The 11988-nt window shown below is 60.6% G+C and overlaps 2 protein-coding genes across 3 annotated transcripts; both read left to right on the top strand.

Annotated features, from left to right (window-relative positions):
• Positions 1–227: 227 nt before the first annotated feature.
• LRP10 (LDL receptor related protein 10) lies at positions 228–6852 on the top strand. Its single transcript, XM_078848269.1, has 7 exons — positions 228–1358; positions 1620–1649; positions 1933–2071; positions 2365–2549; positions 3277–4117; positions 4307–4436; positions 4753–6852. Exons 1-7 carry the CDS (start codon positions 1310–1312, stop codon positions 5236–5238), a joined length of 1860 nt encoding a protein of 619 aa, XP_078704395.1. The 5' UTR covers positions 228–1309; the 3' UTR covers positions 5239–6852.
• Positions 6853–6944: 92 nt separating this feature from the next.
• On the top strand, positions 6945–11319 carry REM2 (RRAD and GEM like GTPase 2). 2 transcript variants are annotated; one of them, XM_078848275.1, is made up of 5 exons: positions 6945–7614; positions 9207–9471; positions 9666–9739; positions 10170–10377; positions 10892–11319. In XM_078848275.1, the coding sequence occupies exons 2-5, from the start codon at positions 9225–9227 to the stop codon at positions 11146–11148; spliced, it is 786 nt and encodes a 261-aa protein (XP_078704401.1). In that variant the 5' UTR covers positions 6945–7614; positions 9207–9224; the 3' UTR covers positions 11149–11319. The 2 variants fall into 2 exon arrangements, with proteins under 2 accessions (XP_078704401.1, XP_078704400.1); XM_078848274.1 differs by lacking the exon at positions 6945–7614 and adding an exon at positions 8929–8954.
• Positions 11320–11988: the final 669 nt, after the last annotated feature.

Raw genomic sequence — 11988 nt, 5'->3', positions numbered from 1 at the left:
CCCAGCTGGGGTCAGACAGCGAACCCAGGAGTCCTGGCTCCCAGCCCCCCTCACCCCCAACCACTACCCCACACTCCCCTCCCAGTCCTGGCTGGCTCCCAGCGGCCCCCCCCCCCCCAAGTCAAGGACCTTGGCTGTTTTATTTAGCAGCAGGACAGGACAGACAGTGTGTGGGGGTGTTGAATAAGAGCCAGTGGGGGTGGGAAATGGGGGGGCGTGGAGGGAGGGGGGAACCCCATCTCCGCACCTCCCCCTCCTCCCACGAGGTGGCGCCAGAGGCTGTAGGATGGAGATGGGAGGGAAGTAGGTTCTTAAAGGGCAATTCTGGGACCCCCCCTCAAAAAAAACAGGACTCTTAAGGGGCCGGTACCGCAATTCTGGGACCCCCCCTCAAAAAAACCAGGACCCTTAAAGGGCCGGTACCGCAATTCTGGGACCCCTCCCAAACCAGGGCTCCTAAAGGGCCGGTACCGCAATTCCCGCCCCCCGCAATGTTAGTTATGAACGTTTCCAGCCATTGTTCAGTGGCCACTAGGGGGCGCCGAGCGAGGAGTTGAGAGTCCGTGTAAACAGGAAATTGTGCACACGGGGAGCCCCGCAATTCTGAGACCCCCCCCCCAGGGTCTTAAAGGCGCAGCAGCGCCCTGCCAGAGCGGGGGGTGGGCACTGAGACCTTTGAACCCCAATACCCAGCCCCACGAGGGGGAGGAGCGTGCGGGGGGGGCGAGTTAAAGGGCCAGGAGCATCACTGGCAATGGGGGAAGGGAGGCAGCCTCTTCCCAGACCTATAGGCGCCACGCCCCCCCAACCCCAACTGCGGTACACACTCCTAGCCCCCCCCCGGAATGAGGGGTCCCTGGGCGAGGGGAGGGTTAAGGGGAGTCGCCCGAAGGGGTGGGGGAAGCAGGAGGTCACGTGACCCGGAAAGTTGCAAGGCAGGAAGCGAAGGACGGAAACAAAGTTCCCAGCGAAGGAGACGCGCGACGGGCGGGGGGTTCTAGGCTCGGGACCGGACCGGACCGGACCGGACGGGGGGGTTCTAGGCTCGGGACGGGACGGGGGGAACCGGAAGCAGGGAAGGAACCAGCCCGACTGTGAGAGGGGGTGAAGGCCCCCCCACGAATCCCTGTCCCCGCTCCCCGAACGGAAGTCGCGGGGTAGGGGCCCTCCAGAGCCGGGTGGGGGGAAGTCGGGGAGCGCGGGAGATGTGCGGGTGTTAGGGGAGAGGGGAATCCGCCCACCGACCCTTCCCCACCCCCGGATCCTCTGGGGGGCAAAAGGAGAAAACCGGGACCCCCCCACCCTGAAAATGTCACCACTGGGGACCGCCTGCATCCTGCTGCTGGGACTCGTCTGGGGTAAGAGATGCCGGTGCCCCGCACTCCCGACCTGCAGCCCCTGCCCCCCCCAGCCCTGGCCCCCCCGGGCCTGCCGGTGCCCCTCACTCCCGACCTGCAGCCCCTCCCCCCCAGCCCTCCCAGTGCCCCGCACTCCCGACCTACAACCCTGCCCCCCCAGCCCTCCCGGTGCCCCGCACTCCCAGCCTGCAGCCCCCTGCACGCCCCCCAGCTCTGGGTCCCCCACTTTTTCTTCTTATCCCAGTTTATTTTCCCCCCTAGAAGCTGCTTCCTACACAGAGAAAGACTCGGGTGAGTGGGGGGGGGCAGAGTGTGAGAGGAGGGTTCTCTGGGGTACAGAGAGTGGGATTGGGGTGCAGGGCTTGGGTGGGGGAAGGACAGCAGTTGGGGGGCTGGTGGGGGGAGGGGGAAGGGTAGGGATTGGGGTGCAGGGGCTGGAGGGAGAAGGGGAGGGGGAAGGGTGGGGATTTGGGGTCACTGGGTGGGGTAGCACTGTGATTGGGGGGGCTGGGTGTAGGGGAGGGGGCACGGGGGGGTCCATCGCTGACCTCTGCACCCCCCCGTTCCTTCCTAGCCACCTGTCATGCACCCCTGGAGGTGCGGGGGGAGCGCCAGGGGCTGATCCGCAGCTTCCCCCCCCGGCACGGCCGCCTCCTGCCCAGCAAGTGCACCTGGGTCATCCTGGCGGGCCCGGAGGATGTGGTGACCATCAGGTGAGAGACCCCTCAGCCCCCTGCCCCACTCCCTCAGTCCTCCCCCGGCCACCCACCTCCTCCCCCACTCCCTCAGCCCTCTCCTCGCTCCCCCCACCGGCCATCCTGTTCTGCCCCAGAGAAGAGCAAAACCAGTAATTATCCCAATTAACCTCCCTCCCCGCCCTGGCCCTGGGGCCAGATGGGAGTCAGCGCCCCAGAGGGGAGAGGCCCCATACCCCACCCCCTACCCTGGAGCTGGCGCCCCCTGGAGGGGAGAAGCCCCGTACCCCTCACCCGCCTCCTCTCCGCAGGTTCGAGCGGTTCCAGCTGGCGTGCGGGGAGGCCAAGCTCTACGTCTGGGCTCACTCCTACCCCCACCAGGCCCTCTGCGGCTCCCGGCTCCCCGCCCCCCTGGAGTACAGGGGCACCAACGTCACCCTCAGCTACTGGCGGAGCTGGACGGTGGCTGAGGGCTTCCAGCTCCGCTACGAGAGAGGTGGGGGCGCAGCTGGGGAATGGGGCAGGGGGTGCACCTGGGAGGGGTGGGCAACTCGTCAGTCTGTCTCTCCACCCCAATGTCCCGCTTTCCACTTATCCCTAGCCGACCCGACCCAACCATCCATCCATCCCCACTGGCCCCGACCAACCATCCAACCCCATCCCCACCAGCCCCGACCAACCATCCAACCCCATCCCCACCAGCCCCGACCAGCCATCCATTCCCACCCGACCTCACCATCCATCCCCATCCATCCATCCCCACACGACCCAGCCATCCATGCAACCCAATGCAAGCATGCATCCGTCCCCCACAACCTGACCATCCATCCATCCCCACACGACCCAACCCAACCATTGATCCATCCCCACACGACCCAACCAACCATCCAACCCCACCTGCCCAGACCCGACCATCCATCCATCTCCACTGGCCCGAACCAACCATTTCACCACACCCGCCCAGACCCAACCATCCATCATCCCCACACAACCTAACCTGACCCATCCGTCCGTCCTCACCCACCCCGAACCATCCGTCTATCCATCCATCCCCACACAAACCGATCCAACCATCCATCCCCTCATGACCCAACCATCCATCCCCACATGTACCCATCCTTCCGTCTATCCAACCATACACCCATCCCGATGCAACTGTCCCATCCATCCCCGTGCAGTCTGTCCATCCCTGTCCCTGTTTCACTCTCTCTCTCTCATCCCAGCAGGTCCCCTCCTCTCTGCCTCACCCCCATCTTGTAACCTGACCCTGAATGATTTCTATGGGGTCTTCTCCCCACCTGCCTGGCCTGGGGGCCCCGCTGGTGCCCTCATCCGGTGCCGCTGGGCCCTGGACCCCCACGATAGCCGCCCCCTCACTGTGCTCTTCACCACACTGGACCTGGCTCCGAACGACTCCCTGGAGGTCTACGAGGGCCACCCAGACCTGCCGGCTGAGCCGCGGCTTCTGCGGCGCGTGGATGCGGCCAGCAACGGGCAACCAGTAGTGGTGGAGTCGCCCTCCAGCCGGGCATGGGTGGCCTGGCAGGGCCTGGGGGACCACGGCTTCAACGCCACCTACCACGTGCGTGGGTTCTGCGTGCCCTGGCAGCGGCCCTGCGGCCAGGGGGATGAGGCCCGGTGCTACGGTGAGGCGGAGCGCTGCGATGGCATCTGGCACTGCCCAGATGGGGCAGATGAGGAGCGCTGCCCAGGCTGCCCAGAGGGGAGCTACCCCTGCCGGGCTGGTGCTGGGGGCCCCTGCTACGCGCCCGCCGACCGCTGCAACTACCAGACGCTGTGCCCAGACGGGGCGGACGAGCGGGGCTGCTGGCACTGCCAGCCCGGCAACTTCCGCTGCGGAGACGGGCGCTGCGTCTACGAGGCCTGGCGCTGCGACGGGCAGCCCGACTGCACCGACGCCTCCGACGAGGCCGCCTGCCCCTACGCCCTGCCCCGCAAGGTGGTGGCTGCCGCGGCCATCGGCAGCCTGGTCTGCGGCCTCCTGCTGGTCATCGCGCTGGGCTGCACCTGCCGGCTGTACGCCGTGCGCAGCCAGGAGTACAGGTGGGGGCGGGGCCATGGGATGGGCGGGGCTATGGGATGGGGTGGAGCTCTCGTGTGGATGGGGGCAGGGCTATGGAGGGGTGGGATCAGAGGCAGATGAACCCAGGGCTGGGGGGAGTTGTGAGGAAGGGGGGCAGTGGGGGGGAAAGCCCCGGGGTCACCATCTCACGCTCTCCCCCACCCCTGCAGCCTCTTCGCCCCCCTGTCCCGCAGCGACGCCCAGCTGGTCCGGCAGGAGGCGCCGCCGTCCTATGGGCAGCTCATCGCACAGGGGCTGGTCCCACCTCTCGAAGACTTCCCCACCGACAGCCCCGGGCAGGTGAGATGCATCCACCCTGCACCCCACTGAGCCCCTCCCGGCACCCACCACAACCCTGTCTCCACAGAGAGAGGCCCCCGCTCCAGCCCCGCACCCTGGCCCCCGCCGAGCGACACAGCCCACACTGTGCCCTCCACTGAGCGCCCCAGGGTGGTGACCACCTCCTAGGTCTCCACACCCCCTCCCACAGCCCCCCCGGCTTCCCCACAGAGACCCTGGGGCAGATGACACCCCCTGAGCCCCACTCCTGGACCCCCAAGCATGGGGGACTCCCTCCCCCTGGTGCTGACCCCCCTCCACCCCCGTCTCGTTGCAGGCGTCGCTGCTGGGGAATCTACGCTCTCTCCTCCATCTGCTCCAGCATGAGCCGGTGGGGGGGCGCCGGGCCCGCCGGCCCCCCCGCCCCCTGCGCCGTCTGCTGCGCCGCCTACGCCGCTGGGGGCTGCTGCCCCGCTCCGCCCCTGCCGCCCGCCCCCCTGCTGCCCCCTCTGCCCAGCCCCCGCCGGACACCGCCAGCCAGGAGGAAGGGGGGGCGGCAGGCGGGCCCGATGAGGCCCCGCCCCTGCCACAGAAAGTCCCGCCCCCTGGGCCAGAGCCTCTCATGGCCCCACCCCCTGCAGGCCCCCAGCGGCTGCCCAGAGGGGTGATGGGGGCCCTCCGTGGGTGCCTCTTCCCCTCCTCCGAGGGCCATGGGGAGCCTCCGAGCTTCCCACCCTCCCCCGTGGGGGAGGACGACGTGCTGCTACTGCCCCTGGCTGAGTCCCGCCCCCCTGCCGAGGACGATGATCCCCTCCTCACCTGAGTGCCTCCCGCCGGGCCGCATCGCCCTGAAGAACCCAGCGGCCAACGGGGAGAGCGGTTAAGCCACCCCTGCCACCAGCAGGGTTCAACTGGGGTGGCAATATTTGTGAGGCAGTCAAAAACTGGCCCACAAAGGATGGTGCCATTGCACATTGCCTTTAAGGACTTAATGTTGACTGAGCAGCGAAAGAATATTTGCCTGCCCGTCAAAAAAGCTCTTCAAGGGAAGAGCTTTGTCAGACATTGCCTTTAAGAACCTGGTGGCTAATTGGAGAGCAGGGCAGCCGTCAGGGTTGAACCAATCGCGCCCACCCCCAGAGGCCACATCTGGCTGCATCTGAGCAGAAGGAAAAATATTTGTCTGGCAGTCACAAAAGGCTCTTGAAGGGGGTGTGCCCTTTCAAAGTCTTTGTATGGCTGTTCTACAGAACGTCTTAAAGGTGCTGGAACCCTATTAGTGGAGGAAAGAAAAGGCAGTCAAAAAATACTCTTAAAGGCAATGGCTCAGCTGGCAGTTATTTTCCTCTTCTATGAGTTGAAATTTTCTGTAATCAATCATTTTTTCCTACCTGGGTTAGAAAAATGAACCTTTGAACATTTCTTTTTGCAGTGCCTGATAAATTAACCTTTATGGTCAGCACACCTTGTGTGTGTGCAGGTTAAAAAAAAGGTCTTTTAAAGGCAATGGGCAAAGGGCAAAATCCGCAACATTTTACTCCCCGTTTGCTAAAATGTTGTTCTGATTGAAACAAAAAAATGAGAAATGGGCAGAAAATGAATATGTGAGTTTATGTAGCTGGGATTCTCTACGCAAAATATTTACATGGCTGTCAAAAAAGAAAACTCTTAAAGGTAATGACAATTTTACCTCCTCAAAAGATTGTTTGACGTCATTAGTTTTTTAAATATGACTTAGAAGAGACAATGTGCATTTCTATTCAGCTGACAAATTGAACAGTGATTCTGGATGACAAAAGATATATGTGGCAGTTTATATATATATATATATATATATATACACACACCTAAAGGCAATGACTAAATCTGAAAGATTGTCGGTCATTTTTGATAGATTTTTAATATATATATGTGTCGTTTTTGTGAAGAAGGTGAGGAATAAGATGAAAAGAAATGTGTGTGTCTATGGATGTGGGAAATTCACTTGTGAGTCTTGGCACCAAATATTTGTATTGTAAACTGATTTTTCAAGGCAATGGCAAAAGCATTTAACCAGCTACCGCGAGAGAGGTGTGTTTTTTTTGTAGTTACTTTTTTAAATTCAAAATCGGAAGCTGAATTTTCACAAGTTCCATGGCTACAAAAGCTGGACTTGATTCTCAACCCAGCTGCTTTGTGTTGCTGGGTTTTTGTTGTTGTTGTTTCAAATAAGCTTCTTAAAGGCAAAGTTTGGATCAGAAAAAAATACACCAACTTTTGGCAGTGACATTTTATTTGGTTTGCGTGTTCGCTTGTTTGTTTTGTGCAATTATATTTGAAAGAGAGGAACTAGGGAGAAAATCAAGTTACAAATCTGTGCCCCAGGACATCGAGGTGGGGGATGTCAGTGTAAAGTATTTGCCTGGCCATTAACAAATAAAATAAACGCAAGAAACAAGTGGGTTTATCTGTACCCATAAATTAAATAAAAATCCGCCGTGATTCACCATACAGCTTACTTGCGAAATACAACGGTGAGACTGAAAAATGTAACCAGCTCTGGTAGAGAACTTTTAAAAAGAGAAAAAACCCAGAATAAATGGGTGCATCAGTGTATGCAGCCTAGGAGAGGCAGTGCAAAAATTTGTGTGGCAGACAAAAAATAAAATACTGTTAAAGGTAATGGCTGGGGTGGGGGAATTTAACCAGGTTTTTCTGAAGAACTTGTTTTATTTAAAAATGAGAAATAACTGGAAAAATAAGATTAAAAATCTACATAGCTGCAAAATTAGAATTGAGGAGGCAGTCAACAAATCAAATATTAAAGGTAAGGGCCAAAATGCAAAATTGTAACCAGCTCGTTTGTCCATCGTTTTGTAAAAAGAGAGACAATAAATTTGAGCATCTGCCTATGTAAAAAATAAGATGAGAATTCACACGCAAAATACTTGTGTGGCAGTCAAAAAATACAAAGTCCTTAAAGGTAATGGCCAGGTGGAAAATTGGAGCCATCTCTCCTGCAGCGATTTCTCTGGGTGTGAGGGACCCGGGGGGTTGCCAGGCCGGGGGTTTGACGGCAGGTGCAGGTTCCTGATTATTTTGGTATATTTGGCCTGGAGGCTCCAGGCCAAGCCGATTTCTTGTTAGAATTTGGCCTATTATTGTCCGTTCAAATTATTGCTAAGAATTCAAGGAAAAACACCCTGAAGAAGAAAAGCTGGTGAGGGTTTTTCCTCCCCTAGGAGCAGAATAACTGGCATTTAATGAGCAAGAGCAGGCCAGGAGCCGCACTGTCCGGAGTGACAGCGAAGGGCCTTCTGCTGCTGCTACCTAGGAGAGCCCCCCCCGTAGAGCGAGGGGCCACTTCAGCTCTGGGGGGCCCTGGGTTCAGCTCCTACTTCTACATGCATCTGTCTCTCCCCATCCCCCCCATCCATCCATCCCCCTACCCCCCCATCTGTCTCTCCCCATCCCCCCCATCCATCCATCCATCCCCCTACCCCCCATCTGTCTCTCCCCATCCCCCCATCCATTCCCCTACCCCCCATCCATCCATCCATCCCCCTACCCCCCATCTATCTAGCCCCATCCCCCCCATCCATCCCCCTACCCCCCCATCTATCTAGCCCCATCCGCCCCCAGATAGATAGATAGATAGAGGGGTGGGTGTGGGTTGAGAGAGGGGTGGGGGGGATGGATGGAGGGGTGAGTGGGGATGGGGGGGGGGTGGATGGAGCGGGTGAGGAGGGGGAGGGGGAGACGTTGGATGCTCTCTCTCTCTCATTAGCGGCTCACTCTCATTAGCTGCTAAGGTGGAAATTATTCAATTAGTCACGAGCGGGAAAATGCCGGGGAGCTGCAATTACCGCCTGCGCGGGCGGGCGGGGAGCGAGTCTCCCAGGGGGGCTGGTTCCTGAGCGCCCCCGCGGGCTGTGGAGGGGGGGATTGGGGTACGGGGGGGAGGGGAGGTGCAGGGGGGGCTGCAGACTGGCGCGGGGGGGTCCCAGGAAATCCACCAACGGGGCTAGTTCTTCCTTCCCAGGACCTAATCACACCAGCCAGTCCCCATGCCCCCCCGCGTCAGCCAGGGAACCCCCCCCCCCCCTCCATAACCCCCCCCTCCAGCCAGGGAACTCCCAGCCCCATCGGTCCCCCCACCCTCCATACCCCCACCGCCAGCAAGGGACCCCCCCGCCCCATCGGACCCCCCAGTCCCCTTGGCTCCCCCACCCCGCATACCCCCTCCAGCAAGTTCCCATGACCCCCCCAACATCGGTCCCGCCCTCCCGCATCAGCCGGCCACCGACCCCCTCCCAGCTCTCTGCCCCCGAGTCCGGCGGCCCCCAAGAGCTCCAGGGCTGTCGCTGAGGGGGGTCCCCTGCCCCCCTCACGCGTGACCTCACGGGGGCGGGGCGTCCCGCCGCTGGGCGGGGGGGGCATTTAAAGGGAGCCGCTTCCCGGCCGGCTCCGGAGAGACGCGAGCGCGGGAGACGGAGGCAGCGGCAGGAACCAGCCCCGGGACCCCCGGACCGGACCGGACCGGACCGGACCGGGCAGCAGGTGGGGGGCGGGGGGATGGATCGAGAGATGGGCTCGGGGGAGGGGAGTCGAGGGGAGATTAGGGGTGCTGGAGGAGTCGAGGGGCCCTGGGAGTGCTGGGGGGAGGGGGTTGGGGTTTAGGGGGTGCTGGGGGCGTTGATGGGGGACTGGGGGTGCTGGGGAGGGGGGATGGGGTACTGGGGGGAGGGGAGGTGCTGAGAGAGGGGGGTTATTGTACTTATTTAATCTCCCCTCTCGCCTGTGCCCCCCCAGCTGTGCCCCAGCCCCCCCATGGCGCTGCCCCCGCTGGGGGGGCTCCGGGGGCCCCGCCGGGGCAGCCTGCCCCTGCCCTCCAAGCACCAGCTGCGGCGGGAGGCAGCGGTAGAGGAGCCGGACTCGCCCCCCGAGTCGCCGGGGGGGTTTCCGGGGGGGCCCTACCGCGTGGTGCTGGCTGGCGAGAGCGGCGTGGGGAAGACGGCTCTGGCCGGCATCTTCGGGGGGCTGCCGGACGGAGTCCCCCGTGAGGACGAGCACCCCGGTGAGTGCCGCAGGAGTGGGTGGGGGCAGAGGCGGGAACTAGGGTCCCCTGGCTTTGTTGGGGCCCTTGCCCCAGGGGCGCTGTCCTGTCTCACGGGGGTGGGGGACCCTGGCTGTAAGGGGGGGCCCACACCCCCCAGGCCCACCGTGGCTCTGGGAAACTGGCGCCCCCCCCAATTGTGGTTCCCCCCCTAGCGGACACGTACGAGCGCCGCCTGTCGGTGGACGAGGAGCACACCACCTTGATCGTCTACGACATCTGGGACCAGGTGGGACCTGGGGGGCCCAGCACGACCGGGGGCGGGGCCTCAGATCCAGTGCCTAATTTGCTAATTATATGCAGAGCTGTGCACGTGATGCATGGAGTTGGAGTGAGGGGCTCTGCATGTAGATTTATGCAAATGATGCAGACAATTGGGGGGTGTGGAAGGCATGCAAATATATGTAAATTAACGCAAGCTTGACCGGGTTGGTCGTGGGCCTATGCAGGCCAATACACGCAGATCATTGGAGGGAATTGGGGTAGCATGTAAATTTTATGCAGATGTATGCGAATTAATGCACGAGGCTGGAGGGTGCATGACATGAACTAGCCAATAATGTTCTGGCTGGGGGAAGGCGGGGCCTCACTTAAAGCATGCAGATCTATGCGGCTCTTCAGGTGCTGACGGGGGGTCCTGGGGGCACCTCTCCCCCCAGGGCGAGGCGGGCAGCTGGCTGCAGGAGTCGTGTCTGCAGACAGGCGACGCCTTCCTGCTTGTCTTCTCGGTGACCGACCGGCGCAGCTTCAGCCGCGTCCCCCAGACCCTCCTGCGCCTGCGGGAGGGGAGCCCCCACCCCGACCCGCCCGTCATCCTGGTGGGCAACAAGAGCGACCTGGCGCGCTCCCGAGAGGTCTCGCTGGAGGGTGAGTGACCCCAGAGGATGCCCAAACTGCCCTGATCACCCATCCCCCACTGGGTCCCCTAAAGTGCCCTAAAACCTGCCCTGACCCCCCAGGGGGGCCCCTAAATCACCCTGAGCCCCAGCCCCCAGGGCCCCCTCTAAAGCACCTGGAGCTTATCCCCAGGGGGGCCCCAACCACCTGCCTGAGCCCCCCAGCCCCTGGAGCCCCCCCAAACCACCCACACACCTGCATGACCCTCCCCAGCCCCTAAACTACCCTGATCCCCCCCCCAGACCCCTCCAAACTGCCATCACACCTATTCCCAGCCTGACTGACTATCTCCTGAGCCCCCAGCCTGCCCCCTGGCTACCTGATCCCCAAAACCTCCTATGCACCCCCCAAACAACCTGAGCCCCCTGCCCCTCAATCCCTAGGGACCCCCCCCAACCCCCACTGACCCCTGCTCAGCCCCAGGGTGGGGAGGGGGGCAGCTGGGCACAGGTCACTAATGTGACCACTTGGCCCCGCCCCCCAGAGGGCCGCAGTCTGGCTGTGATGCTGAGCTGCAAACACATCGAGACGTCGGCTGTGCTGCACCACAACACGCGGGAGCTATTCGAGGGGGCCGTGCGCCAGATCCGCCTGCGCCACCGCCGGCCAGCCGGGGGCCCAGGCGGGCGCCGCGAGAGCCTCACCAAGAAAGCCAAGCGCTTCCTCTCCAGCCTGGTCCCGCGCAATGGCCGGTTCTTCAAGCAACGCTCCAAGTCCTGCAACGACCTCTCCGTGCTGTGAACCAGCCCTTTAAGAGCCGCTCCCAGGCGGAGACTCCCACAATCCCCCTGGCTTCGTACCTCCCCAGCCTCTGGTTTGCCAGCTGGGTGAGACTTAATTTTTGTCCTCCGTAGTTGCACACATCACCTTTAAGGGGACATTAAAGGCACCATGTTTAGTTGGACAATCGGGGACATTGTGTGCTGGAGGTTTTTTTTGTTTGCCATAGCCACGCACTTTTCCCTTTAAGAAGGTGTTGAAGGAGCGGTGGCAATGGGACACACCAAGATTTTGTTTGCCGCAGTTGTGCATGTTGCCTTGAAGCCCCATGTCGTTGGAGAGGCCTGGCCGCCTTTGCACTGGTTTTTTATTTGTCTCTTTCACCTTTAAGAGGCTCTTAAATCTCAGCAAGAGTTTTTAAGGTACCACCTCCAAGTGGAATTTGCTATTTGCCCTCCATGTTTGCACATCTCACCATTAATGAATGGGGTATTAAAAGGCCCCTCCCAGCAAAAAGCTGTTTTATTTGTCCACCACACTTCTGCCCTTCACCTTTAAGAGGGGCTTAAAGATGCCACCTTGGAACTCTTTGAACAGGTGCTGGTGGATGGCTTTAAACGGGATTTAATATTTGACCTCTGCAATTGTGCACTGCACCTTTAAGAGGATTTTAAGGCATGGACTTTGATCAAGGCTTATTATTTGTCCTCCACATTCCTGAGCCTCCCCTTTAAAGTGGCTCACTGTTGAATACACCGACCTGAGAATGTTATACTGAGACACCAGACGGCTTTGTCCTGAACTCAGTATTTACCCTCCACACCTGTGCAAGTCACCTTTAAGAGACTCTTAAAGTCACCA

This window comes from Lepidochelys kempii, chromosome 13 (assembly GCF_965140285.1).
Source record: "Lepidochelys kempii isolate rLepKem1 chromosome 13, rLepKem1.hap1, whole genome shotgun sequence".
Taxonomy (NCBI): Eukaryota; Metazoa; Chordata; order Testudines; family Cheloniidae; genus Lepidochelys; species Lepidochelys kempii.
This window is presented reverse-complemented; position numbering and strand designations above follow the sequence as displayed.

Excerpts from the sequence above, each read along its gene's own strand:
- LRP10 (XM_078848269.1), top strand. The coding sequence starts at position 1,310 with ATGTCACCACTGGGGACCGCCTGCATCCTGCTGCTGGGACTCGTCTGG. Across the intron at positions 1,359-1,619 it reads GCTGCTGGGACTCGTCTGGG|AAGCTGCTTCCTACACAGAG; the intron begins GTAAGAGATGCC and ends TTTCCCCCCTAG. Across the intron at positions 2,550-3,276 it reads CCAGCTCCGCTACGAGAGAG|CAGGTCCCCTCCTCTCTGCC; the intron begins GTGGGGGCGCAG and ends CTCTCATCCCAG.
- REM2 (XM_078848275.1), top strand. The coding sequence starts at position 9,225 with ATGGCGCTGCCCCCGCTGGGGGGGCTCCGGGGGCCCCGCCGGGGCAGC. Across the intron at positions 9,740-10,169 it reads TCTACGACATCTGGGACCAG|GGCGAGGCGGGCAGCTGGCT; the intron begins GTGGGACCTGGG and ends CTCTCCCCCCAG. Across the intron at positions 10,378-10,891 it reads CCGAGAGGTCTCGCTGGAGG|AGGGCCGCAGTCTGGCTGTG; the intron begins GTGAGTGACCCC and ends CCCGCCCCCCAG.